The 27,793-nt window shown below is 41.9% G+C and overlaps 1 protein-coding gene across 1 annotated transcript; it reads left to right on the top strand.

Annotated features, from left to right (window-relative positions):
- The first annotated feature begins 263 nt into the window (after positions 1–263).
- plcg1 (phospholipase C, gamma 1) lies at positions 264–27,390 on the top strand. Its single transcript, XM_046397939.1, has 33 exons — positions 264–569; positions 1,746–2,033; positions 8,098–8,250; positions 10,672–10,765; positions 10,920–10,967; positions 11,517–11,601; positions 11,753–11,836; positions 12,240–12,262; positions 12,377–12,446; positions 12,538–12,639; positions 14,109–14,227; positions 14,733–14,818; positions 15,218–15,338; positions 15,590–15,758; positions 15,902–16,024; positions 16,204–16,305; positions 16,534–16,721; positions 17,348–17,548; positions 17,816–17,935; positions 18,060–18,240; positions 18,413–18,490; positions 18,587–18,690; positions 18,902–18,995; positions 19,190–19,259; positions 20,288–20,451; positions 20,811–20,907; positions 21,029–21,253; positions 21,340–21,488; positions 22,315–22,429; positions 23,185–23,346; positions 23,421–23,509; positions 23,899–24,167; positions 24,257–27,390. Exons 2-33 carry the CDS (start codon positions 1,817–1,819, stop codon positions 24,297–24,299), a joined length of 3,945 nt encoding a protein of 1,314 aa, XP_046253895.1. The 5' UTR covers positions 264–569; positions 1,746–1,816; the 3' UTR covers positions 24,300–27,390.
- The last annotated feature ends 403 nt before the right edge of the window (positions 27,391–27,793 follow it).

The raw sequence follows: 27,793 nt of genomic DNA, 5'->3' as shown, positions 1-27,793 counted from the left end.
TTTGGATTGAAGGAATTGTGCCCTTTGCTTTGTTTTTAGGACAGGCTGAGTTTTTGTGTTCTATTTATATTTGTTGTTTGTAATCTGTGATTCAAATGTAAAGACAGCAGGTACATAAAAGACTTACACTGAAGTTAAAATTAAACCATTTCGCAACTCTGTCTAGACTCCTCCAAAACAGTGCAACAAGTTCTTTTCTTGACATGACCTTTATTGTGAAACGTTGTAGCGGAAACTTGGTTTTTGACTCCGGCCCAGTTGATGGTGCTTGTGGTCGGCTGGGGGGGGGAAGGGCCTGTGGTGGCTGGATCCGAGAGCAGACAAACTTGCGTAGTCTTACCACGGCTCTCGCTGTCTGCCTGCCTCTCTCTCTATGGACGGCCGGAGGGGAGAAGAGGAAACGTGGACTGTTGTCGTCGGGACCGTAGCGCCTTTTCAGGGCCTAGTGATGATTTAATCACGGAAAACCAGGGTGTGGGGGGAAAAGGAGGAGAATAACGACGGGAGCGAAGAGGAAAGAGGAACAGCCTCAGCCGTTGGAGATGTGCGGTCGGGCCGAGATTGCGGCGGTAGGTACAGCACAGCAGTCCCTGTGACTTGTTGTTTTCCAGTTGTGTCCCCCCCCCCCCTCAGCACTAAAGCAAAAAGAGAGGGGGAGATAAGGGCAGAAAGGCTACGGCTACCTGGCCTGTTTTTTTCAGGGGTGAAACCAGCCATGATTTGTCCTTTTGGCCCAGCGAAATGCTAGCTTGCACCGGCCCCGTTTCCACTCTGTGAAAATAGCCAGACGTTTCTTGTTATCCCACTCAGCTGCCATTCGCCACCAGTTGTACTCCCAATAATGTGATGCCTCTTGTATCCAAAGGGAACTTTTATTTTCCTCTGGGACTGACTGCAGCAGGTTACAGGCCTGTTGGTAGTTTTTAAAACCAGTCCAAATCAGATTAAACCTCCCCGCTGCTAGATTAAGGGTAAAATTATGTTGAGGAGAAAGTTATCCGGCGTGATTAGCTTAATCGACACGTTTTCTCTGCGGCTGTCATTTATTTACATCGCTTTTAATGACAAATCGCAGTTGTATTCCTGTTGGTACTTAACAGTATTTCAGTGGTACTCAATACTTGGAGTAACCATACCCACATAGAAAAATCAATAACATCGTAAATGTTAAGAAATGTTACGTTGTCTATTTTACATTATTTTGACCTATTTTAAAATGCGTCTGATGGAACATAGCTACATTAGGTACATGACGTTTTATTACTACATTGTGCGTCTTATGTACTGTTATACACAAAACATGAAATCATCCCCTAACCATTTGAAACAAAATATGCAAAGCTTGCATGTCCGTATACAAGATATACGAATTTCACATTTTACCATCTATAGTGTTTTTTCTTTTTGTTTTTTTTTTTAAATTTAACGTGGTAGCATTCAAGACCTCACCATTTTTGTTGGAAGGACTTTGGTTAAATCTAATTTTTATACGGTATATTTCAAGTTTTTAGAAAATGCTCTACTACTTACTTACTACTCAAGTTCGTATTTCACATCTTTCAATACGTATATGACAGCATATCTATAAACATGTATTGCATATGTACGGTACAGTTACATTTAAAATGTGTCTCCTGACAGCATCAGTTCTTCGTTACCTTATAATGTGTGTACAATACGACCACCAGAAGTCTCTGGGGATTTGTTGTTTCATGGGTCCCCCCCCTCCCCTTCTCCTCCTGTAGGTATCCCTGTCTAGGCCTGGACTGAGCAGATTGTTCTGAGAGGAAACGGACAACAAACGGGGGAAGTGAACATGGCTGGGACCTCGGGCTTCTTTTCCAACGGACCTGTTCCGTGGATGGACAACGACACGGAGATGAACAATCTGTATCGAGACCTGGAGCTGGGCACAGTACTGACACTGTTTTATTCTAAGAAGTCTCAACGGCCAGAGAGACGGACATTTCAAGTCAAGCTGGAGACCAGGACTATTATCTGGACTCGGGGCACAGATAAAATAGAAGGAGAGAGTGAGTAAACGCAAACACAAACATACACACCAACAGAGAACTGGTTGTAAAGAACTTGAAAATCCCTGCCAAAACTGGTTGGTTTACATACATTCAGAAACATGAAAAGTGTTGTGAGCTTCCTGAGAGTTGGTAAACACGCATAAGATGATGACATGATGGTATTGTGAACAGCTGGATTGACGAGGTCACTTCCAAAATCCTTTGGATGCTAAAAATTTGTAGGGCTTGGTGAAACTGAAATCACAGTTTTGTTGACTAAATGTGATGATATTTAACAGGACTGTCTGTGCTTTCATAGGATATTTCCATGCAGGGAAATATGGAAACGCAAGGATTGATTACCGTACGTAGAAATGAGAGCAAAATTGAAAGCATTGTTCATTCTACACAGATAAAACTGTTTAATAGCAGTGCAGAAAGGAAAGGTCGGCATGCAAGCTGTATAACAATATTGATAAAAAGAAAGTTGCAGTTGCTCCTGTTAGTATCATCATCAAAAACACGGTTTGTTTCATCTCTGATTAGATTTTGAAAATCACAATTTGGGCTTAAATAATTTATATGATTTGGTTCATTCGTGTGTGTTGTTGTTGGTCGTTCAGAGACTTGATTGTCCATTTACTTGTTTTATTTTATAGCGTTATAAATTTTGTTAGAGCAGGTGTGAGTCTATGAAAAGGTCAACTGCTGTTGTGAAGCAGCAGTTAAATCACATCTCAGGTACAAATCCAGGATGCAGAAAAATCAAGTACAATTCCTGGATTTTTGCATCAACAGGAATATTCTGTAATATGCCAGGAAGCTGACATTCAGGTTAATCTTCAACAAAAGAGCATGTCTAACTGAGGACACGCACTCCTTTAGTGAGTCGTTAAGTTGTCTGTCTCTTGGGTGGCAGGATACCTTGTACACAGCTGCACTCTGCTCCGGATGCAGCAAAAAGAGCGCATGCATGCACACACACCCCCCCACAAAAAAAAAAAGAAAAAAGAAAAAAAAGACAGTAAGTTTGACACAATAGTATCATCTTCCCTGCCATGAAGGGTTTCACACATGAGCTCATAGCTGCCATTTGATACTTCTGGAGAGGTGAAATGGGCCTTGGCGGCTCATTAATGTACAGAAATAGAATATGAGGGTTTTTACTGTAAGTGTGCGATCATTTGGGAACAATTTGGCCCGCTGTATTTACCCCTTATCAATAGGAGAGAGAATAATGTCCATTAACTGTGGCAGCAGCACTCTGGTTTGTTGCTAAATATAAAATGCTGAGAAGCATACCTTTTAGTCCCTTGAACAAAGTGTATTTTTGCACATTTTGTCTCACAGATTTTCTCTCAAGATGCTTGTTTTGTGTACACGAAGTTCCTATCTTGCCCGCCATATAATCGGCAGCAGATAGTAATTGCGGATCACTACGGTGCAGGTCTGACTTGACAAAGCAGGATGTGGTCTTGCAGAAGATATGTCGGTAACAGATTGCTTAGAAGTGTAGGCAGGTCAAGTCATAAATGTAAAGAACTGAATACCTCACACACATAGTCGGCCTTTTCAAGTCAAAAAGTCTACAGTAGGCTGTATGTGAGTGTAAAGTTTGTTTTGATATCAGTAAGAGTGTAGTGAAACATTGCATAGAGTACACTCAGTAAAGGTAGTGTCATACAAATCATGATGCATGAAAAAAAAAATGTCAAAACAAGTATGAACCAGAATCACGTTTGACTGTGACACATTTTTCTGTTTAATCATCCTGATCGCAGATGTTAAAGTAAGCCAATTCGGACAAATACTTGACTGAATGAGCCAGTTTTAGATTTATGAATGAGCTTCCACGTGTGTTTTTACAACATCAAGCTACATTTTAACCTTGGTGCTCTAATGGGGAGACCTCTCATCTTGGTTCTTGCTGCCCACCACAGTGTCAGATCCTCTCATGTTTACAAGCTTTGCTTAAAAGCACCGAAGCTGGTCACTTTAAGGATGCAGGTTTTCATTTCCAACAAAGATGGCGGAACACCGATTAGCACTGAATAAGACCACATATTTCTTAAGCTGATAGACATTTGACAGCCAGTAGAAATCTTCCCCTGAAGTAGCTATCCCTCTGTCGTCTCTGGGTGTTTTAGTGCTGCTGATGCTTTATGGCGATATTGGTGCTCACAGGAGTTCTTTAATGATGTGTCATCAGGTACCTTTGCCCAGTAGAATTTGACTGGTTAAGTGGCCAGGTTGATGTATTGGCCAATATTAGCTGATTGCAGATACATATCAGCTGAGAAAGAACAGGAAACTGCTGTACAAGATGCCAAATTAGGTTCAGAATTCCTTTATGAACCTAATTGATTTGAGGTATTTTAGAAATGGTGTCTCCATCATGTACTTTGTCCACTTGAGAGCACTGATTTCTCACTGAGAAATTCATAAAAAAAAGGCATTCATATCAAGTTTGTGTTTTTTTTTCTTTTTAATGTACTTGATTTATACCATATATCATTACCTATAGTTTTAGTTCTGCTTTTTCTCCTCCTTCTCTGTCCTCCTACCGTGAAATCTGCCATCATGTATGAAAATGTGCGAAAGTGTGCACAGTTCTTCAGTGAAGTTATATGACAAACATATGTACCGTATCGAACATGTTAATGGATCTAACAGATACACGTGTCCTAGATAAGTAATGATTCACACATCATGAGCCTGAATGTGGTTCCTGTTGATGCACCGAGCCGTCTGTCGCAGCTCACATTGAACTCTCCCTGCAGGAGCAGTTAGTTAGGACACAACTATGACACCTAACACCAAATTAACTTTGACAGACAAGCCTCCAGATTTTTCACACTGCTCTGATTAATGATGACATGCTACAAAATGTACAAATACATTCTTATCCCGTCTAATACCTCATAGTTGTGATGATTTATAGTTGTTGTTTGAATTGGACCTGAAAGAAAAGAAAAACAAACAAAATTTCCTTAATTATAGCTTCTTAGTTGTGAGTATTTTCTGCTTCTCTCTGTTTTATGTGGCTGTAAACTGAATATCATTGGGCTGTTCGCTGCTCAGGAGACAAAACAAGACATTTGAAGATGTCACCTTGAATTGTTGGAAACTGGGATTGACTTTTTATGCTGTTAAATGTGACTTTTAAACTCAACTTTAACTGAGACAAGAGTCTGCAGATAAATATATAGTAAAAGTAAGTGTTAGTTGCAACCCTAATTACAGCGAATGTGAGCGTCACAACCACTTTTTAAAAGAAGTTGTCACTTGTGATACTGGATGAGCTTGCATTGACCAGCAGTTAAATGTTATCTGCTGTATCCTGGAAACTTCTTTGCACGTAATGAAGCAACCACTAGGTAGTTTTTGCCGTCTGCATATGTAAATGTGGATGGAATTACCTGCGCACGTTTGTGCAGGCTGACTTGTGTCTGACCTGCTTTTTCCATGCCTTCCTCAAAAGGACAAACACACACATCCTTTCTCACCTCAAACGTCTGATGTCATTTCTAGCTTACGGACTTTTTTTTTTTTTTTTTTTTTTGCAGTTACACACTTGGCTGTGAGCCCAGTTCATTTGTGACAATTTTATCAACAAAGAAATGGATCGCTATGTTGCAGGCAGCAAGAAGGTTGCACAAAGTCTGAAACTGGTTTTAGATTGTTTATGTCTGTATGAAAAGGCTGTTGTAGAAATCAAGGTTGTACCTGGAAGTCCTGCCATCGACTTGCTCCATTTACAACATGCTGGAAAGGGGAACAGAATCCATGTAGCTGCATGACGCTTTTTTGTCGGAGGGGAAAGTCCTGTGTCTAACTTTATCCAACACAGTGTCAAAAAAGCTGATATGGATCAGCTGACGTGTGAGCGTACACAGAAATATTCTCCAGCTCCGGACTGTACAGTCTCTCAAACATTTGATGGCAACGTGAGGTGTTTCAGCTGCCAGAGTCTTATATTGAAAATAAGCAGTACAGCTTTTTATTCATTCTGAGGTCAAACATGTAATAATGGCTGAAGCTAAGATTTAGCTTCATTATTGATGAATCTGTCTGAATAAACAATTAATTATCAAAATAGTTAACAAATTCATCTTCTGTCAGTCAAATAATTTACACTGCAAGAGAACTGCAGCTAATAATTTTTTGTTTTGTGATAATGTTTTTGTTTTGATTAACCTTTTCATTAGCTGTACTGTCAATAGATTAGTCTATAAAACGCGAGAGAATGGTGAACAATCCTCGTCAGGTCACCACTGACATCTTCAAACGGTCTAAAAGCCAAAAGATATTCAATTTTTATGGAATCGACAGTAAAACACAGAAGCTCACATTTCAGAAACAGGAACCGGCAAATATTCAACTTCATTTGAATATCAAAATTGTTGGCAACAGATGGAACAGCTGGGATAAGTACTTGACTGTAGACTTTATTTTAGGCAAAGTTCTTGTGTAGCTGCTTGTGTTTAGACATTTGGAAACTCTAGTCAACTTGGAAACAAAACAAAAAAAAAATCCAAGTGGAATGAAGCCCTGCTGAGGAGGGGTAGAAACAGTGTGGAAAGCAGGACGAAGGCTTGGAGGAAGTGTGTTGCAGGATACCTCCTCTCATCTCCTTTGGTAAGGTTACACCTCTGGCTATCTCTTCATTTCCTGCATCTGTCTGAGGCAGGCTCCAAATATTTTGACTCAAATGACGTGTTGTCTAACAGATCAGCCTGTCAAAGCTGCCTTGCTCTCAGCGGAAGTCTGCTGGCCCGTCTGGCGGGAAAAGTAATCTGAGATGTGATGTATGATTAGAGAGCTCAGCTTGGTGAAATTCTGTATTTTCTTTTATACATTCTTGAGAAAAGCTCACCTTTTTGCATGCACAGATGTGGTGTGTAGGCGACAAAAAGCACAGGATGTGTGGTTCGGGGGCAGGAAGAGGAGCAGGAGCTGAAATAAGTGTGTGTGAGTGTGTGTTTAACTGGAGAGTCCCTGCTGTTGGTCCTTAACTGCTACTAATACAACGCTGATAGGAACCTGTTGAGCTACTTTACTGCCTACACACTCATAAAAAGACTGCCTATTAATGGAGACAAGACAAATTCTCAACCTGGGCTTTTTTCAGTTTTATCATTTATAAGTGATCTTGTGTTAAAAGCCCACGCATGGCCTTTTTTAAAGTAGTCCAGTGTAGGAAAACAAGAAGATATACAGTATGTTACTGTGTACAGGCTAGATTTGAGTTCTGTTGGGAGGGCTGACTTTTATATTCTCTGCCTGATACCCTTTGTGTTGTAAATTATTACAAGCTTCTTGGAAGTCACACAGTTGCTCACACACAGTATGTCTTTGGTGTATTTGAAACATCTCTTCGATAGACCTGACCAGTCCCATCACTAACTGGCTTGTGCAACCGAGTCAGGATCTTTCATTTTCAGATTACTAATTGGTGGTTTTAGTTGATGTCAGTGGTGAAATGCAAACAGAGGTTAATTTGGGGTCTGTAACTTCACCATCTTAGTTATTGGAAATCCATATCTAACAATAGTGTGTACAGCATGCCTTCTTTGAAGTGGACCTCTTTAAGTCATGGCCTCGACTTCACTGTTTCATGTGGTCTGCTGTGTTTTGGTCTATGCCGGAAGCCTGTTCTTCAAAAAAAAAAAAAAATCAGACTCATGAAACTGCATTATGAATGAATTAGATTATAAAACACTTTTGACAAGGTTGATGTTAATTCAGAATTATTTATGAAGGCCAACTTCGAGTGGTTTCTTTAGGATGTGGTCATTATATGATATTTTCTCATACAATTCATCCAAATCCATGCAAATTGTGACTAAAAGTTAACAAATGACTTACAGGAGGTTTGGTTCTACATATACGAGCAGTTTTGTCTCATTGTTTTCTGTGTTGAACATAATTTTGTATTATTAATTTACATGGTGAATACACGTGAATAGTTTAATTTTAATTTCAGCCGTATCATCCACTTCCACTGAGGTCAGCTTTGTATCTGCAAGGAAATGACGGTTCTTTGTTTTGCTAACTGTTGTATTTTCGTCTTTCTCCCCAGTTGACATTCGAGAGATCAAGGAGATCCGTCCTGGACAGAAGTCCCGGGACTTTGAGCGCTATGTGGAGGACTCGGCAGCACGGCTGGACCAGGCTCACTGCTTTGTCATCCTGTACGGCACAGAGTTTCGCCTTAAGTCACTCAGCCTGGCAGGTAAACACGGGCACCCACACAGGCTTACATATCTTCACACACTGACTCTTGAGCTGCAGAGCGCAAGTGGTGGAGCTTCAGAGACCTGGGGGGGGGTCACAAACGTGTGCTTTGCATCCCCTCGTTTGACTGATTGTTTCCTGTCCTCACCTAGTGTCTTACAACCAGTGATACGCTACCACTTCCTTCTGAATATCTGCCTAGTTGGTTTTCAAGCCCTATTTCACTTTCAGATTTAATTTGCCGATTTAAAAAAAAATGAATGCATGGCAAGGAGGCAAGACATCAGAATCAGCTTTATTGGCCAAGTTTGTGTCTACAAACAAGGGATTTGACTCCGGTTAGACTTTGCCCTGAAGTACAAAACAAACACCTAGCAGTCAGAAACATAAAAGATACTATATACAATAAGATGAAGATAAAAAATAAAAAAATACTGTATACTATATACAATAACAGTGACATTAGGTTTTATTTATTCATTCTCATTCTAATCTTGTCAGTGATGACGTCTAAGCACAGGAACACAGCTAAATTAGATAGCAGTGATGGGAAGTAACTAAGTACATTTACTCAATTACTGTCATATTTAGTTTCTATTTACTTTGCAGACTTTGTTTAATATTAGCAAATATAATCAACAAATAAATTATGTTATATTTTTGATTTTTACACACAAGCTGACAATGGCAACACTGCGCTCTAAAACGCATTATTTTGACGTGTGCTGCTCTCGTTGCACTACAGCAGATTTTTGCTGCACCCCGCAAAGCAGCATGTGGCACTGGGACAGTGCTGACCTCGCTGGAGAGCACAGCTCAAATGGTTTTGTGTCTGAAAGGCCCTCATGGTGGTTATCAACTCAGTCCAAACTGCCTGTCACTTTGATGTAATGATAACATCAGATATATTTAATGTTAAGGTGATGTAGCTGCGCTCTCTTCAGCACCAAACAGGAAACAAACCACACAGATACTTTAATAACATCTAAAAGCACCTCTAATACCATCACATGCATGTACCAAATGCTGAATTAACAGTGTTTAGTTACCCTTGTATCTGATCCAATAATCTGCACTTATTTTAGTGAGAAGTTTTATATTTTGAAATCTTTTGCCACTCATTCTCACAGTTATGTTTCACTACAGTAGCACAGCCACCAAACTGAGGCAGTTAGAGAGTTTAGAGAGTTGAGCTGACATATTCCACATTGTTATACAGATAAACAGTTTATATTAAGGATAATACTGATGCAGAACTGAAGACTGATGGCTTATGAAACCCTTTAGCTTGTGTTTCTGGAGTTGAGTTATGTGTTTTACACATAATGAACTTTTACTATGTCATATTTCTTAACTGAGTTTGGTGTAATATTTTCCTAGGAGAGGGCAGGGAGTTTTAGTTTAATTCGTACTGCTAATATGTACATGCATGCTTGATTAAAGATTTAATATTGTGTTTCTTTATTGTCAATTGGGTTAATTACCAGCCGATTGTACTTTAATTCTAATGACAGTGTAAATGCTTGCCCTTTTTTCTGCTTACTTTTAATCTACTTTCATAATAAATAATAAACTTGATGTGCTTGATGGTATTATTAATGGCTTCTAATTATACTAAAAAGCACAGCATTCTCATTGCTCTTTAGCATCTTGTTTTACAAGTTAACATTAATTTACCCAGACAAGGCTCATATCTGTCTGTGTGTCTGCAGCGTATTAACTGGATTTTCACACATTTTTATGGCCAGTGGGAAGAGTTAAACCTGTGACTTACATTAAAACCAGTTCATTTATTAAAACCAGTCTCAGTGAGGACAGAAAGAAGATGGAGAGTTACAGGTGATAGAAAAATCAGCCTGTTCAAGATGTAGGATAACATAATAATTACAGACACAGCTTTGGATTATACAAACTGTAACCGTCCATCAGTTTACCTGAGTGAAAGGTTTTGTTCCAAACCATCTTTTGTTGTCATTTAGTGTTTCAGCATGACAAAAAAGCTGACGTTGCTTAAATGTTCAAATGTTGATGAAGGAGCTTCAATGCCAGTATGCATGTCATGTCAGTTTTATTTGTATTGCCATAAAGCACAAATCATAACTTTGCCTCAAAAGCCAGCATCTCTAGAGCTGTGTTTTGGTCATCGCAAAAATGCTGTTTGTCTCTGTCATTTACAACAACTGAATTGATTGTCTCTAGGTTTTAGACAAGCTGATTGAAGACAATACCATGGCCACTTTTTCCACTACTGTCTAACATTCCTTTATCTGAACAGTTAATGAACTTGCCAGATGAAAATAATTGGCAGTCACAGTATTCTACATTACAGTATATCCAAAACCATAAATAACCCTTTAACTGGAATAACAAGAGAAGGAAATCTGGGAATATTTGTCAAAATATTTGTTTTTTTCCACAGCCACCTCTGATGAGGAGATGACCATGTGGGTGAAGGGATTAAACTGGCTTGTGGCCGACACTCTGAAGTCTCCGACACCCCTGCAAATTGAGAGGTACGAACATTACAAAACGTAGCTACTCATCACATCCAAAGCTGAAGATGTTAGAAAAGTGCTGCAGACAGACGGCACGTGATAATCAGCTGTGTTCATCTGCTCTATGCCCTGTTATGCATTAAATGCACTAAATATCTCTTTTCTTTCTCAGGTGGTTACGTAAGCAGTTCTACGCCGTTGATCGCAACAGAGAAGACAGGTAAGTCCGCTCAGTTAAAAGACATAAATGCCAGAGTTAATCAGATAAGCCTGACAGGAAATGGGTGTAATTAGATGTAACTCAATTGCTTGGCGCAGCACTTGTGTGTCCTTTACCCAGTGTAACTTGGAGAGCAGGCAGGCTAGCTGCATCAGGCTGGAAAGTGCCAGTGAGAGAGCTCTGTTTAGGTGTAGCGAAGGAACTAACCTCTCAGCCACACACCAGCACCTCTTCCTGCAGCAGGAAACAGACTGCAGAGGATGGAGGAGATGTACAAAGATGTTTGTCTGTTACATCCCTGACGAAAGTGTGAGCCTTTTGTTATGCCGTAGAGTTATTGTCCTTGATGGCCAAAATTCCAGGCTGTGTGGTAAAAGTGAAGCCAGAAAGACTCAGCCGAGCATGATGGGTGTGCAGTTTCAGTATATCTGTTAGTTTCAAAATGATATGTTTGCACCCACACAAGTATCTACTAAGTCTTTGCTTTTGCTGTACGTGCATATACATGTTTGTGTTTGATTTCTCTGCACCCTGTGTGTATGTTTTAAGGATATCCTGTAAGGATTTGAAGAGCATGCTGAGTCAGGTCAACTACAGGGTGCCCAACATGAGGTTCCTCCGAGAGAAACTTCCGGTAACCTCCTTTTACTTATCACAGACGCACCCCCACCCCCCACCTCTCTGCCTGCTTCCCTTGCACGATGAAGCTGTCAGAGACTAAAGGTTTATGATTTGTTGTTAACGGTCCTATTGCTTTGCCTCTCGTTTCTCTGCCTTTTCGACAGGACTCAGAGTTGAGGAATGGAGACGTGTCCTTCAGTCAGTTCGCTCAGCTCTACCGCAGCCTCATGTTCGATGCTCAGAAAAACGTGAGTGGAGTCATTTTATGTATGCACAGATAGTTCTGTCCCAAAGCTTTCATCCCCCAGCACCCCATCTGATGCCCTGCCAAGGCACCCACCCCACCCCCGCCCCTCCATCTGTCTCTTCTCAAATGGCTGTGAGATCAATATGGACCAGTTTAAAACCCACCAAACCCCTCTGGTGGAGGCCATTAGGACGGACACACACACACATACACACACACACATGCACAGATGAGGAGGCAGGCAGGCTGGGTGGGGTCAGATTAAATGGATGACCTCAGTGCCCCTCTGCGACTAACCACCCAGCCCCCTACAGGATGTGTGTGTGTCCATCTACATGACTAGTGCTTTACACATTAAAAGGACATTAATTAACTCAAATGTTTTTTTCCCCCCTGTTTTTCAGGTGGAGATCCAATTTCTACAGAGGTATGTCAAAACTAACACTAACTAAACTAACACACACACATGCACGCACAGTGAATCTGTCTGCAGTGTCACAGATGTGTCTTTACTGAAGTGAACCGTTACTTTCTCTGTCAGGTTCATTGACAGACCAGAACTGAGGATCTCCCTTGACGACTTCAAGAGCTTCCTCCTGGAGTCTCAAAAGGTAATATCTCCAGGCCGTTGGGCATCCAGTTCACTGAAGATTTTGTTTTGTTTACACACCCCAATGCGTCTGTGTTTTTATGTGAATCCAGGAAATGTGGGCCACAGACAGCAACATGGTTCAAGAGTTTATGTTCAGCTACCTGAAAGACCCCCTGAGAGAAGTGGAGCAGCCTTATTTCCACCAAGACGAGGTACACACATTCTCACCACCTCTCCCACTTTTTTTTCGCCCTGTTTGCTTGATTCTCTTCATTGCTCTTGTTTTTGCTCACTAGTGGAAAAAGTGTAACCTTATTTTTGTGAGTTATGTTTTCCGTTGGCCCCTCTGTGCTGTTGGTCTGTGTGGGAGATGCTCAGAAATTAACATGGATAGCCATCAAGCCTAAAGCACCTCCTCCCACACAGATAGAAAAAGTTATTGACTGTGGTGCCCATGAGAGTTCTGCAGAAAGCGAGGGATGCTTTTTGTGGTCACCATAAAGCTATGATTGACAGAAGACAAGAGGAAGCCAGCCTGCCAGACATTGTAATGTCTTTCTGTGCCTGCGGTTATATTGTGTGTTATATTGGTCATGCGAGTATGGTATGGAGTGTAACGCCTAAAGAAGAAAAACTGAGAAGACAAATTGTTATTGTTATTGTTGACACACAGTGAAAAGTCTATTAAATACGAGAGTGCAGGGTATCTAACAGTGCTGCTGGACTTGCTCTGGATTCACTATTTTTTGTGCCCTGATAGGACAGCAATCCAGTCATTTCACGTTGACATAAGTTAAATCCAATAGTGATAGAATTGCACTCTGTGAGACTGGAGTTCAAACCTCACTAGTTTTTTTTATAGATATGAATGTAAACAGTTGACCGATCTCTGTGTTTTTCTGAATGGTTCCTAAAGATGTTCCAATTAGACATTTACTTTATGCACATTTTACTTGTGCGAAGTTTGCTGATTTACATAGTATGACAGATGGATAGTAGTTGATACGCACAAATAAACTTTCCCTTTAGATGAACACTCTTTCTAGTATCTTAACATCAAACCTTTGATTGAGATAAGCAGTCAAAAAATTTTTTTTTTATTTAATGTGAACCTTTCCCTGTCTAACTCTGCAGATTATAACAAACAAATCCTAGTCATTAAGCCAGTACATATTCTGCATGTGCCAAATATTAGAAATATAAATATTACTCTGTACTACTTTTGTGCATACCCATTTGTTGTCCACAGCTTATCCATGGTTTTCTTAACTTGTCAGGTGGTGCTTGTGTGCCAGTAGAAGTGTTTGCAAGCTGTGCTGCAATGCCTCTTTATGTTTCAACTGGATTCTTGCATTGAAATCTGTCATCTTAGTTTATTTTTGCCTATTAGGTTTTCAGCAAACAGTACGTAAAACTAAGACTAATCATCACTTGTGTGTCACAAAATTATTCCGTTGGATTAGGTGATGATCACAGACACATAGGCAAGATTATATATCATTGTTCTGATTGGTGGTGCTTCAAGTGGACTTTCCAAAACATTTGGTTTAGGCTTTTGCAGATTTGAGAAAGTGTGTAGTCAGGCCTACTCACTCAGAGACGCATCAGTTAAGTCTGCAAATTTGGCAAAGTCAATTCATTTGACAGCATTATTCTCACTGCTTTCATCTCTCTCTTGTAGTTCCTGACATACCTGTTCTCCAAAGAAAACACCATCTGGGATTCCTCTCTGGATCAGGTGTGTCCTGACAATATGAACAACCCGCTGTCCCACTACTGGATCTCCTCTTCGCACAACACGTAAGGATGGAGCCCGTAGCCGCATTTCTGTCACATTCAGCCTGTTGTAATTAGGCCTTGGGAACACTTAAAGCTGGCATCCTTTCTTGAAAACTTCTAAATAAAGAGGGCTTTTGAACTGACTTCAATTATCAGATAAAACTGCATTATTTAACAATCGGGTTCCTGAATGAGATCCAGGCGTATATTTTGCAGGAAAATGTATTTTTCCTGCAATTGAAAAGTGTGTGAAAGGCAGCTGAGATGATAACCTTCTGTACTAGATGTGAAACAATACTCACTGGAGCAGCGGAATGAAAACTTCCCATGTTGCTTTGATTAGATTTGAATTGACCAACTGAGTGAGTAAGAAGTGTTTACCCCAGTCAACAAAAGACAGAAAGTCCTTTTGATACAGCAGCGTCAGTGTGTTTGTGCTACCACCGTGGAAAGTATGTGCGTGTGTTGCAGTCTCTGTCCTATGAATCCTTCTTGAAAGACTTTGACGTTACATGCTTATTTTTAGCTACCTGACTGGAGACCAGTTTTCCAGTGAGTCCTCCCTGGAGGCATACGCTCGCTGTCTGAGGATGGGGTGCCGCTGTATTGAATGTGGGTAAACACACACACACACACACACACTCATATACACACACTACACTTTGCCTCACGTGCACTAAATCACCACCACTTGACGTTTAACCACGTAATTAAATCAGATTTCTTACGGTTCTTACTACTTATCTGACAGCCACACCCTTAACCGCACACTTGCTGTTACACAACAGCGCTGTATATTGTGTGGCCTTTACACCAAAGCCTTGTCTAGCAGGTTTCTATGAATAGAACTGACTTAAAAGTTTGCCTCACACAATAGTAAACAAATGTGAAGGGAACTTGTGTGCTTTCATGTTTACAGGTCTTCAACAGTGTCATGTATAGTCACTCTCTTGTATGAGGCATAGTAGTTAAAATGACATTGCGTGCATATCTGCATGTGTTTACTTTCAGTGGACTGCTGGGATGGTCCAGATGGAATGCCAGTCATCTACCACGGACACACCCTCACAACAAAAATCAAGTTTTATGATGTCTTGACCACCATCAGAGAGCATGCCTTCGTTACATCCGAGTGAGTTTCTATGAGTGCTAACCTTTCTGTCTCTATTTACAGCTGTGAGTAGGGATGCGATGATATCTTGAATCCTTTTAAGATGACACAGATAAAGAAACTCAAATGTCAAAGCAAACAATGAGCACAGTTGGCAACGATATCCTTGTAGTGTGTGGATAAATAACAAGAAAATCTCAACTAAGCACAGATAAAGACAGAATTTCTGTGAAGTTGCACCTTCTCAGTTCTTACATGGGTTCCTCCTGCAGTTATCCAATCATCTTGTCCATCGAGGACCACTGTAGCATTGTGCAGCAGAGGAATATGGCCTCTCACTTTAAAAAGCTGTTTGGAGACATGCTGCTGACCAAGGCAGTGGACATTGTGGCAGATGGGCTGCCCTCACCCAACCAGCTCAAGAGAAAGATTCTCATCAAGGTCAGGAGCCACCAGGGGTCATTTGATCTTTTTGGGTTTTTTTTTGTTTTTTTTCAACAATTTTTGCTACACAAAAAATGAATGGATCCTTTGTATACCATGTTCCTGATTTTTCTGTCCTCCTTTCCCTTCATCTCCCACAGCATAAGAAGCTTGCAGAAGGCAGTGCCTATGAGGAAGTATCCACCTCCACTCCCTACTCAGAGAACGATATCAGTAACTCCATCAAAAATGGCATCCTGTACCTCGAAGACCCCATTAACCATGTAAGTATGTTTATCATGTGTAATTGGATTCTGGATGCACACTAATGGTTGAGATATAATGCACTGAAGTAGCTTCTGTACTAAGCCTGTTTTGCCTGTTGACACTATTCTCACGTGTTTGGATCTTAGCTACAATAAAACAAAGACATGTCATCTTGCCACTTGTCTCTCTCACACAGGAGTGGTACCCTCATTTCTTTGTCCTGACCAGCAGTAAAATCTACTACTCAGAAGAGACCTCCAATAACCAGGGCAATGATGATGAGGAGGAGCACAGAGAGGTTAGTAGGCCTAATCTGCTGCTGATACACAAATAGATAAGAATCACTAGTCTGGATTTTAAACTTGAGCTCCCACTTTCTGGACAATTTTCTTGTCTAATATTTAAAGACCTGTACTAAGATCAGCTTGGGGAGCACAGAGGAAACGATTTAAAGCCGAATGTGAACAAATGCTCGTGAAGTACCGTAGATTGGACCAGCATCTCCATCTGTTTTCTCATCCTCCAGGTGTCCAACGGTATGGACCAGCACGTGACTGAGAAATGGTTCCATGGGAAACTGGGCGCAGGGCGGGACGGACGGCAGATAGCTGAGAGGTTACTGTCTGAGTACTGCCTGGAGACAGGAGCTCCTGATGGCTCCTTCCTGGTCCGAGAGAGTGAGACCTTTGTGGGAGACTACACGCTGTCGTTTTGGTATAGTGAACTTGATTTTTGCCTTCAGAGAATCTGCATTACTTTCTTTGCATTTTATGCAGACTTGAGCTTTTGTTTTGCATTGATGAATTGTGTATAATTGTGTGCAGATTTGTGGTAATAATAGAAATCGACATGAAATGCTGTTTAGAAATTTACAGTCAGCATTTAATCAATATTATCTTTTTCTAATTGGCTAAACAGTAACATTTATTTATCATGACCATTGCATTTGTTGAATTGTTGCCAACTATATGCTGTATGTTTTCATTAGAAATTCTTTGGTGCCATGAAATTCTTTCCATGTCTACTCATGCCGTATGTTCTGTAGGACTAACTCGTGCAAATAACAGTGACACGCTGGCAGCTCAGTCAATGTCAATCACTCCGTCATTGATCAGATGGGGTTGTTGTCACTGTCTGAACTGTCATCATTCATCATCAGCAATCTGTGGCTGTGGGATTTATGCACAGTGTGTGGAAACAATGCTCAGACACTCGGGGGGTGGTATGTTAGGGTTAACAAGAGGGACCTGCTTGCACTTGGTAGTCATAATGACCATGAAGCATGAACTAAAGCATGAACTAAATGTTTTTTTTTGTTGTCTCATTCATCTCTGCACCAGGCGTTCAGGGCGGGTGCAGCACTGTCGTATCCACTCTCGTCAGGAGGCAGGCAGCCCCAAGTTCTACCTGACTGACAACTTGGTGTTTGACACGCTCTTTGCCCTGATCACCCACTACCAGCAGGTGGCGCTGCGCTGCAATGAGTTTGAGATGAAGCTGACTGAGCCTGTGCCTCAAACCAATGCTCATGAGAGCAAAGAGTGAGTCTCAAACTGCGTTCACACAGATTGGAAAGAATTTAAAATTGTGAAGCACTAACCGCCATCAGTGAGGTACATTTTGTTAGTGTGTAGGCACGCAGTCTTTTTCAGTAAACCGGAGATTATATTCTGTTCCCCAGGTCTCCCCAAAAGTTTCCATTGCTGATCGAAAGCTGATTCCCTCATCTAGAAGGAAGATGAGATGTGAAGTGGCAAAGTTGTATCCCTGCAGTTGTTTGTGGTTCATGTTTTTGTCGTGTGTCCCAGGTGGTACCATGCCAACCTCTCCAGGAGCCATGCAGAGAACATGCTGATGAGGGTTCCTCGTGACGGGGCTTTCCTTGTGAGGAAGAGAGCGGAACCCAACTCGTTTGCCATTTCATTCAGGTAACTTTCCTTCTTTCTATTTTATATGATTATTATATTCAAGGTTATTTTATTTATTATATAGCATATCTGATATTCAAATGAATGCAAAGTCATTGTTATCACGTATGTGGGTTCTTCACAGGGCTGAGGGAAAGATAAAGCACTGTCGTGTACAGCAGGAGGGTCAGACGGTGGTGCTGGGCACCTCGGAGTTTGACAGCCTAGTAGATCTCATCAGCTATTATGAGAAGCACCCGCTGTACCGCAAAATGAAACTGCGCTATCCCATCAATGAGGACACACTGGAGAAGATAGGCACTGCTGTGAGTACCGCTAAACAGTGAATGACAGACTACCTACAGGTTAATAAACTGTTGTCTGGTTTAGATTGTATCTAATCTGAAAAAATGCGCGAAAGACATGTGAAAATGTGTAGTATGAATTCTGTGGTAAAATCCCGTGCAGTCTCTGGTTAACACACCTGTCGTCCAATAGGAGCCAGACTACGGGTCACTGTACGAGGGAAGGAATCCTGGCTTTTACGTGGAGGCCAACCAAATGCCAACATTTAAAGTGAGTGTGTTCACATGTGGGTCAATTTTGCACCTTCAGACCTGCAACGTGAACGATCATGAATGTGTTGTAAACCTTGTGTCATGTCCTTTTCAGTGCACAGTGAGAGCCATGTATGAGTATAAAGCCCAAAGAGATGATGAGCTCTCCTTCACTAAAAACGCCATTATCTCTAATGTGGACAAACAGGAAGGAGGATGGTGAGTGACCCCATGCATAACATTAAATCAGGAAGCAACTTTTCAATATGCATTTAGACACATCCTATTAGTGCAGGTTGAGAGTGAAGGTTTATGACAGGGTGGTACTATGTTTTAATAATATTGATTCAATATGGGTATCACTTTAATGCCACAGTGTTATATTTACAAAATCGCACCTCCCTCTCTTCCCCCCCCCCCCCCCCAACAGGTGGAAGGGTGACTGTGGAGGGAAGAAGCAGCTGTGGTTTCCTGCTAACTATGTGGAGGAGATCAGTCCGTCAGCGGCGGAGCCTGACAGAACTGTGAGGATCAAATCCAAAAACTGAGAGGGCTTCAACAAAACAAAACATTTGTGTCTTTAAAGTAAAATTGGTGCACCTGCACCCTGAACAGGAAGCTTGGGTTCATCGTGACAGAGATACATGCTTAATGTGTGTGACGGCTTCAGAATGGGCTTCAACTCCCCTTCCTAATTCTCTTCTTCTCTGTCGAGCAGGAGATGACAGAAAACAGCCCACTGGGAGATCTGCTGAGAGGAAGTGTGGACGTGTCTTCCTGTCAAATTGGTGAGTGGCCCCTCCATTTCCTGTTTGACGCTGTACTGCAGGCTGCAGAGCAGGCAGTCACCTTGCCACAGGACAACCTCCTTTTCTAGCTGTCATGTGCATGCACATAAGATACAAGATACAAGATAGGTTTATTTGTCACACACACAATCATACACGGTACAATGTGCAGTGAAATTCTTTATGTCCCTGCTACCAAAAAATAGGTAAACAAAAAATTTAAATTTAAATTTAAATATTGCAAAAGAGAACGCTTGTAAAGAAAAATAATAAAATTAAATTTAAAAAAAGTGAAAACATGATCTCTGCCCTCTGTTTTTAATTGCAAAAGGACATGGTCATCACTTTCTTTACTTTACTTTCATTTGTATTGTCAGCCTCTTCTGTTTATTATTTCACTCCTTTTTGGTTTTGTAGTTAGTCTTGCTTTTCTCACAGCTCTCTATCTGGTATTTTATTGACATCCTCCAGTCAATACACGCCCATTAGTGCTGGCACATGCTGTCATGCACTGTTGTGGCCCCTGCTAAACACTGCCAATAGCCGAGTCCCTGCCTGTAGGTGGCTCTTAGGCTCCATCTAGTGGTGGCATGGGAAAGCTCTAATGTATTCTTGAACACTTTGCTCCATGGCTTTCTTCACATGACCACTGGCAGAACCGCACCATTTGAAGCCATTGTTTTTCTGCACAGAAAATAATGATGCTGAACCTTGAGGCAGGACTGCTGCTTTCGTTGTACCTCACTTAGGTATTTCACTTCAGCGGTGTGCTCAAAGTTCTGACTCTTTGAAAGAAAGCATGTCCAATCAGATTACAGCCAGCTAAGAGGTTTAAACTCAGATAAAGTGTCTATGGGTTTCCAGATAAATCTGTTGTTTATAATTTAAACTAATTCAAAGTGTTCATACCCAGTCGTGAGTGAAGCCGAGACAAACAGTGTCTTTCCGTATCTACCATTATTAGAATGTATGTAGAATTTTTTTTTTCTGCCCTTTTTTCCCAACCGTTCTCTTTATTTTCTTTTCAGTTGTGCGTCCTGAAGGGAAAGGCAGCAGGCCTCACGTTTTCTCCCTGGTGCCAAACGGTTCCATGCGGACAGGCCCATTGCTGGACGTTGCTGCCAACAGCCAAGAAGAACTCAAGGAATGGATGATGAAGATCCGTGAGGTCACCGTGACCTCAGAGGCCAAGGTAAATACATATATCTCACGGCTGACGGCAAATTCAGGCCAGGACTCATGCCATACCACGTTGTGGGTTCAAAGGGCCAGTCATGCCTTGTGTTTGCCCTATAATACCCATAACCTGTATTAAGAAACACTGACTGAGAGGTGAGGACGTATAGAGTTTTGTCAGGAATGCTGTTCTGCAGACTTGACAAATTTACGTACATTCACACCTGGAAGCGGTAATTGTTGAAGGGAGGGAAAAGCTCCAAGGTAGCAGTAGCATCATTAAAATGTTGTGGTAATACAAAGTGAGAAGTGATTTGTGTTACTGCTGGGGCAGCTCTATTAACTCACTTAATAACTTAATGTCCCTGTGCCCAGCTGGAGGAGGGGAAGATGATGGAGAGGAGGAAGAAGATTGCACTGGAATTATCTGACCTGGTCATCTACTGTAGACCCGTGCCATTTGATGAAGACAGTAAGGATTGTGCATTTATTGAGAAAGATTAAACTGCTTGCATACCTACGACATAATACAAATCAGTACATGTGAAATGTCGGCGCAGGTTGATCAGGTCTGTGTTGTCTTCTGCCTTCAGAAATTGGCACGGAGCGGGCCTGTTTTCGGGACATGTCGTCCTTCCCTGAAACCAAGGCAGAGAAGTACGTCAACAAGATCAAAGGGAAGAAGTTCTTGCAGTACAATCGACTACAGCTGTCCAGAATCTACCCAAGAGGCCAGAGACTGGACTCTTCGAACTACGACCCTCTGCCCATGTGGCTCTGTGGGTCCCAGCTGGTAGCACTGAACTTCCAGACGGCAGGTATCTGTCTATCTTCTTGTCGGAACAGATAAAACAACATAGAAGATTACTGTTTACTTACCTTCCTCTTCCCTGCCCACATGTAGACAAGCCCATGCAGATGAACCAGGCTCTGTTCATGCTGAACGGAAGGAGCGGCTATGTCCTTCAGCCGCCCATCATGAGGGACGACAGCTTTGATCCCTTTGATAGACACACGTTACGAGGTGTCGAACAAGTCACCCTAGTGATAGAGGTACAGTAAAGTGAGGCTCGCACTGTGTGTGTGTGTGCGTTTGTGCTGCCATAGGGGAGAGGTTTGCATGCCTCCCCCAGAGTTGAAGCGGGTCACTGAAAGGAGAGACACGAGGGAAAGATCCTGCGTGAGGTGAAAGAGACAGGTGCATGGCCGTGTTCTAAAAACAACGTAACGTTATTATTGCCGTTTGACAAGCTGCTTTTTCCCGTTGATCAACATGGTCAGCTTCTGTGCCACAGACCAATTGAAGTACTTTAACTTTTAGCTCCCGATTCCTGCAAGTTGTGACTCTTTGCTGCCAATCTGAACACACACACACACACACGCAAAACATGCATATTTTGAGATTCGGTGAGATTTACACTTCCCAATTATATCCTTATCTATGCTGTGTATTTCAAAAAAAACATCCAGAACTTCACGTATTTAGTTGTTGTTATTGTCAGTACCGAATCAATCCAGTTGTAGTTGTCTCTAGATTCATGGATAAACCACAAACATGAGCTGCTGATGGTAACTTTGTTTATTTATTTATTTATTTTTTTATCATTTCCATTTTACCAAATTGTAAACAAAAATACACTAAACACCCCCCCCCCCCCAAAAAAAAAAAAAAAAAAGCTAGCTAACAGCTAACTGACACCAGGGCAAAATCATACAAAATCGTACCCAAATTATATTAACAGTATCTCCAAACAATGGAGCATGATTATCCACCAGATTGAAGTAAAACAAGAAATGAACACCCCTTTGATAACGTCTGCGAAGTGCAGTGCAAAGATCTTAAACCAGTAACCTGCATCCCTCTTGCTCTCTCCTGAAGGTTTTGGGCGCCCGGCACTTGCCCAAGCACGGACGTGGCATAGTTTGCCCTCTTATCGAGATCGAGGTGTGCGGCGCGGAATACGACAGTGCCAAGCAAAAAACTGATTCAGAGGGTGAGTGCTGCTCTAATTTTAACAATGGGTGTGTCTTCCAGTAAGACGATACTCTGCCAGAACCGAAGGAATGTGCCGTTACTGTTTACTTGGATGCAGTACCCTCGTACAATTTCCTGTTTGGTCCACGAAAAACAGGAAGTTGTACAAACAACGAAAGTCATGTGTGGGAATGCAAAGAGAAAACATTGGACATAGTTCTGGCTCAGGTTTTATGCCAAACAAGAATTATTGCTATTCAGAGTTTGCTTTGCCAAACACAATACTTTGGTGTTGTATTTGCACTTTTCCTCTTCTAAAATTGTGTTGTTGTACAAATCCCTCCATGTATTTTTTGTGAATTTACTTCAAAGATTGACACTGGCAGCATTTCTTCTGCTGTCCAGGTTCTTAGTTTTGTTGTACCCCCAGTACAACATCGATCTCGCAGTAAGCAGTAATAAGTGGTTTGTTTAGCAGGCATTGAGGCTTTCTCAGCATCATTCATGTTGGGATTCTCTTACCATTTGACACAGGAATGATTTTATGGCCCGTTTACAGTCAAATGCTTAGCGTTAGTACAACATAAATTCAAAATAATGAGTTTTCCTCTGTTGTTTATTTATTTATTCATGGCCTTCTCTACTGTACTCGAGTTCTTCCAGCAGAATGAGCCAAGGCACAATAATTTTTCTTAGGAGACACTGATGATGACACTGACTTTTTCTCATCTTTCTCATCTCATCTCTCTTTGTTTTTTTCCCCCTCCTCTCCAGCTGATAACGGTCTGAACCCCACCTGGCCCCGAAAGCCATTCCAGTTCACAGTGTGCAACTCTGCCTTTGCCTTCCTGCGCTTTGTGGTTTATGAGATCGACATGTTCAATGACCAAAACTTTCTGGCTCAGGCCACATTCCCCATTCACAGCCTAAAAACAGGTACACACATCAACAGCGTGACCTCTGAAATGACTGAAAATCGGTGCTGTAACAAAAGCCTTTTGTCTCTCCAGGTTACCGGTCTGTTCCTCTGAAGAACAGCTACAATGAGGATCTGGAGTTGGCTTCACTGTTAGTGCATATGGACATCATCAGAGGCTGGGTGAGCGACTTTACTTATCTCAGCCTTTCTAATTTCTTGACCAGGCACTGCAACCTTCTGTAGTGACGACAAGACTCCAAGAAGTTACTCAGGCTCCTGTTTCCCCTTGTTTACATTCTTAATGCTAAGCTGAGGTAACCAACTGCCTGCACTAGCTTTATATTTACCATGCGGACACGAGCCTGGCCTCGATCTTCTCATCTAAGTCTCGACAAGAAAGGGAATAAGCATATTTCCTAAAAAAGTACTGGCTTTAAAATGAGCCTACATGTTAAATCTGTAGGCGAAGCTTAAATTTGACTATAAAACCGTGAACACTTGGAACAGTAGAGGGCTCCGGGATGGCCACTTTGGTGCATGAATCATCTCTTGTCTCCTTGTGCTCTCAGAATGAAAACGGAGAGGTTCTGAGCCCGTTCCTCGCAGTCGGGACCTCGCCGGTGTCAACGTCTGCCCAAACAGGACGGGAACGTTTGGGGGATCTGAGCTCAGTGACTGCAACTGCATCCAACATGTCTCCCCTGCCCCAGTCGCCGGCCCAGGCCATGGCCTACAGGGGGAGGGAGGGCTCCTTCGAGTCCCGCTATCAGGCGCCTCTAGATGACATCAGGGTGTCCCAGGAGTCATTGCTGGAGCACATGGATCCACAGAACAGAAGGTAAAGGTGTGGTGTGGTGGTTTTTTTCACACCTGTGAGTTTTGCTGCCAGAGATTCCAAACATCCCTCCGTCTTTGTCTTTACCTCAGGATGTTGCGGAGGACCAGGGTGGGTGGAGAGAACCGTGTCTAAGTCCAAGCCAATCAGGATGCATTTCTGTTGCAACCCCCCCCAAGCCCTCCCGCTTCTTACCCAGTCGCCTCTCCCCGTACTGATGATGTCACTGACTGCTGTGAACAGTTTCCATGGAAACGCCCACCACCGCTTTGGCCTACATTTCAGGCAGCTCTCCCTCCCCTCCCTTCATTCTCCAACCACCCCCCTCCTTCCACCCTTCTTCCTACCCACCCAGCCTCCTCACCACTCGCCTGACGAGGAGGGACTCGGACGTAAGAGGAGAGGGGTGGTGGTGGTGGTGGTGGTGGTGGGGGGGGACACTGAGAGGAAGCTGACCGCTGTGGACAGGAAGAAGAACCGGATGTTCACAGGAGAACAAAAACAAGGCTGAAAAAGTTCCAGCTCTGGGCTGGTGGTCTGCTGTTGTCCTCTCTTGTGTTTTAGGTGTGCACAACAGTTGCTTAGTCTGGAGGCTAAGGCGAGGGAAAGAAAGAGTTATAAAAGGTATCAGTTTGAAACTGTTTTCCAGTTAAGTTTCTTTGCTCTTCTCTATTTGGCAAATATGAATATATGTATTTATTCCTGCTGTGCTGTTGGCCAGAGAACAGCAGCAGCTGACCTGCTCTCAAAGAGCTCCTGTCTCCATGTTTTTAATTGTTATGATTTATTTAAACCTTTAAACATTCATAATGTGACTTTTCATGTTTTTAATGTATATGTGTAAAACACGAGGGCTCTCTACAGCTGTTTTAATGTCTCTCTCTCTCTCTTCTCTGCTTTGTGGAGGAAGTTTTGCGCCTTCAGTCTAACTCACGCCCTAAACCTGGAGGAATATTTCTCTTCTCTCTCTCTCTCTCTTTTTTTTTTTTTTTTTTAAAAGGCATCAGGAAGAAGTCATAACCTGTTTGTGTTGGAAGCAGTGAGAGAGCAGGCACCTTTTTATATGTTACGTCTGCATAGACAAACACACGCATACGCACACACATGCAGGCGTTTATTTTTTTTTCTTTTTAACTCACATTCCTAAAAACTGCACATCATTCCATTTTCCTGCATTGCAGGCGCCTTTACAAGCCAGTCTGACACATTTAAACTTCTGTCTCCCTCCATCGTCTCACTCCTCAGTGATCATGTCTGTAGGGAATCTAACACCACACTGTGTGACTAAGCAGGACCAGGGATGCATGTTTACCCAAAGGATGTTGTAGTCTGAGTGTGATTAATAATTGTGTACACGATTGTTGATTTTCACTGCCAACAAATTTGAGCCGCTTTAATGGCTGCGCAGTTGTGAGTGATAGTTCATAGGGCTGCATGGCGATGGCCAGCGTGAGGATACTGATGACTCTGCTAACAAAGTGCTTTGAGGACATTGCAAATATTTCATTTACAGGAAACATTGTGAAGGTTTCTTTAACATTAGAGCCCCGTGTTGCCGTGATTGATGGCAAAATATTTCAGAAATTTGGTTTTTTTTTTTACTGACATTTCAGGTTTTGAATTTAAGCCCCTTTTATTCTATGTTTTAATTAGCTGAGCCCAATTACTCCCATAACAACTCTATGACTAAAGCAAAAATAAAAGTTCTCATTTTTTTTGAGATGTCTCCTCAAAGAGGCTTTCTTAAGCAGAGGTGTTTACTGCAGCCTCCATTTAATGTATCTGCATTTTTTTTTTGCAAGAGGAAAAGATATTCAGTACTGCTGACCAAAAGTGACCAAGTGAGAATGTTTGTGTTGTCAGTGTGAAGCATAAAGAAAACATGCCATGTACTCTCTCTGCTGCTCCGCGAATACATACAGGACCTTTTGTGTTGGAGCTGCTGCAGTATTCCAGCGAGTTTTGTTTCAGCGCCGAGCGACTGCTCAGAAACCAGTGAGGGTTTTCGGTTACGCTGCTGTGATATACGCTTAAATTTCCACTCCCCGTTAATTTATTTGTGATGAAATGTGCAAAAATTGCGGACTTTGTGCAACCAACTGGCTGAAGTGAATGTCAAATGTTGCACCGTCACGATTCCTCATCATTCCTGAATTTAGACTTTGATTCTGACTTCCACTCATTAATGTTTAACTTGACTCAGTGGTTAAGACTACTCTTGAGGTAAATGTTGACGCTCTTGAATGTGCTCGGAGAGCTCATTTCCTGCGTTTGTGGTGTGAGAGCGTTGTCGGGGCTGAGTTTCATGCCTGTTGTGTGTCTGTGGCTGATGGGTGACAAAGGTGCCTGTGGGGGGTGGTGGGGGGAAGGTGCTTGGGGCTGCAGTAGCAGAGTTCTGTGGTCAGGGCCTCCAGAGAGCCTGTATGGAGCTCATATATAACAAGTGGTGTTATCTTTCCAGGTTTGTATCAGAAACAGTGTTTTCTTCTGATCGTATGTGATGACTATATGATGTAAACTCAGTATTCTCACTCAGCGTTTGACCGCTGAGACACACCTAAAGCCATATGGTATGATTTAAGGTAAAAGCAGGGACAGGAGTGTATACTTGAGGTCTCAACTAAAAAGTTTTCAGCATCTTGTTGTGTTTGCACCCTAATATTAATCCCAAAGCTCCCTGATATTACTGTTTTGTTTTTTTTTTGTTTTGTTTACTGACCTGTCTGCTAATGTCTATGTGCCTCTGTATACAAATCACACTTAAGTCACATCACTCACCTCCCTTGCTTGGCTTAAATCACCTGCACAGCCCATGGTACACCCACACATTGGTTGTCGCTTGTTTTCAGTGGTGGGACCTCTTCTCAGCACCGTGTGAGCGTCTGTAGACCATGTTTGACTGACTGACTGCCATGTCCCTGACTCTACTCTTCAGTTTGTTGTACATCTTATGGCGGGGCAACTCCCACCAAGCTGTAAAGTGGTCTACATCAAGCAGAATACCTTAAAACAGTTATGTGGGTGTGCAGGGCCTTTAAGTGTTTTCTGTTTTTTCTTTTAAAAATTCCTCCAATATTGTCTGTTGTTTAGTTTCCGATTGTCCCATTTACAACCGCCTTTCTGTAATGTGCCTAAATGATGGAGAGGAAAAGTATTCATTTTAATTTTGCCTTTCATATGAAACATATTCAAGCCTGAAAAGTAAATAAAATACTTATTACTTTCATTCAGTCATATGCATTTATTTTCAGTTTGATGTTCACTGTAATTGCAACAGAAAGAAAAGGTGTAATTAGATGAAAGATGCTACGTGACAGGAAAGGAGGGCTGAAGTTTCAGGCTTAGATGTGTTCAAAGCAGTCTGAGAGCAGCTTGACTTAACTGTTGCACTGCTGAGGTGATTAGAGAGAAATTCATCAGCAGCCATTTTGATAAGTAACTTAAGTAATTTCTCAAGCCAAAATGCCAGTGTTTGTTACCTTCCAGCTTCTCAACTGTGAGAATTTGCTGTTTTTCTTTGTTTTCCGCAAGCAGTTTGAAGACGTCACCCTGGGCTTATTAGGGTTATTTTCTGCCATATTGTGCCATTATCACATTTGACCATGAGCCGCTCTGTGTTCTTATTCTTC

This window comes from Scatophagus argus, chromosome 8, assembly GCF_020382885.2.
Source record: "Scatophagus argus isolate fScaArg1 chromosome 8, fScaArg1.pri, whole genome shotgun sequence".
Lineage (NCBI taxonomy): Eukaryota > Metazoa > Chordata > Actinopteri > Scatophagidae > Scatophagus > Scatophagus argus.
This window is presented reverse-complemented; position numbering and strand designations above follow the sequence as displayed.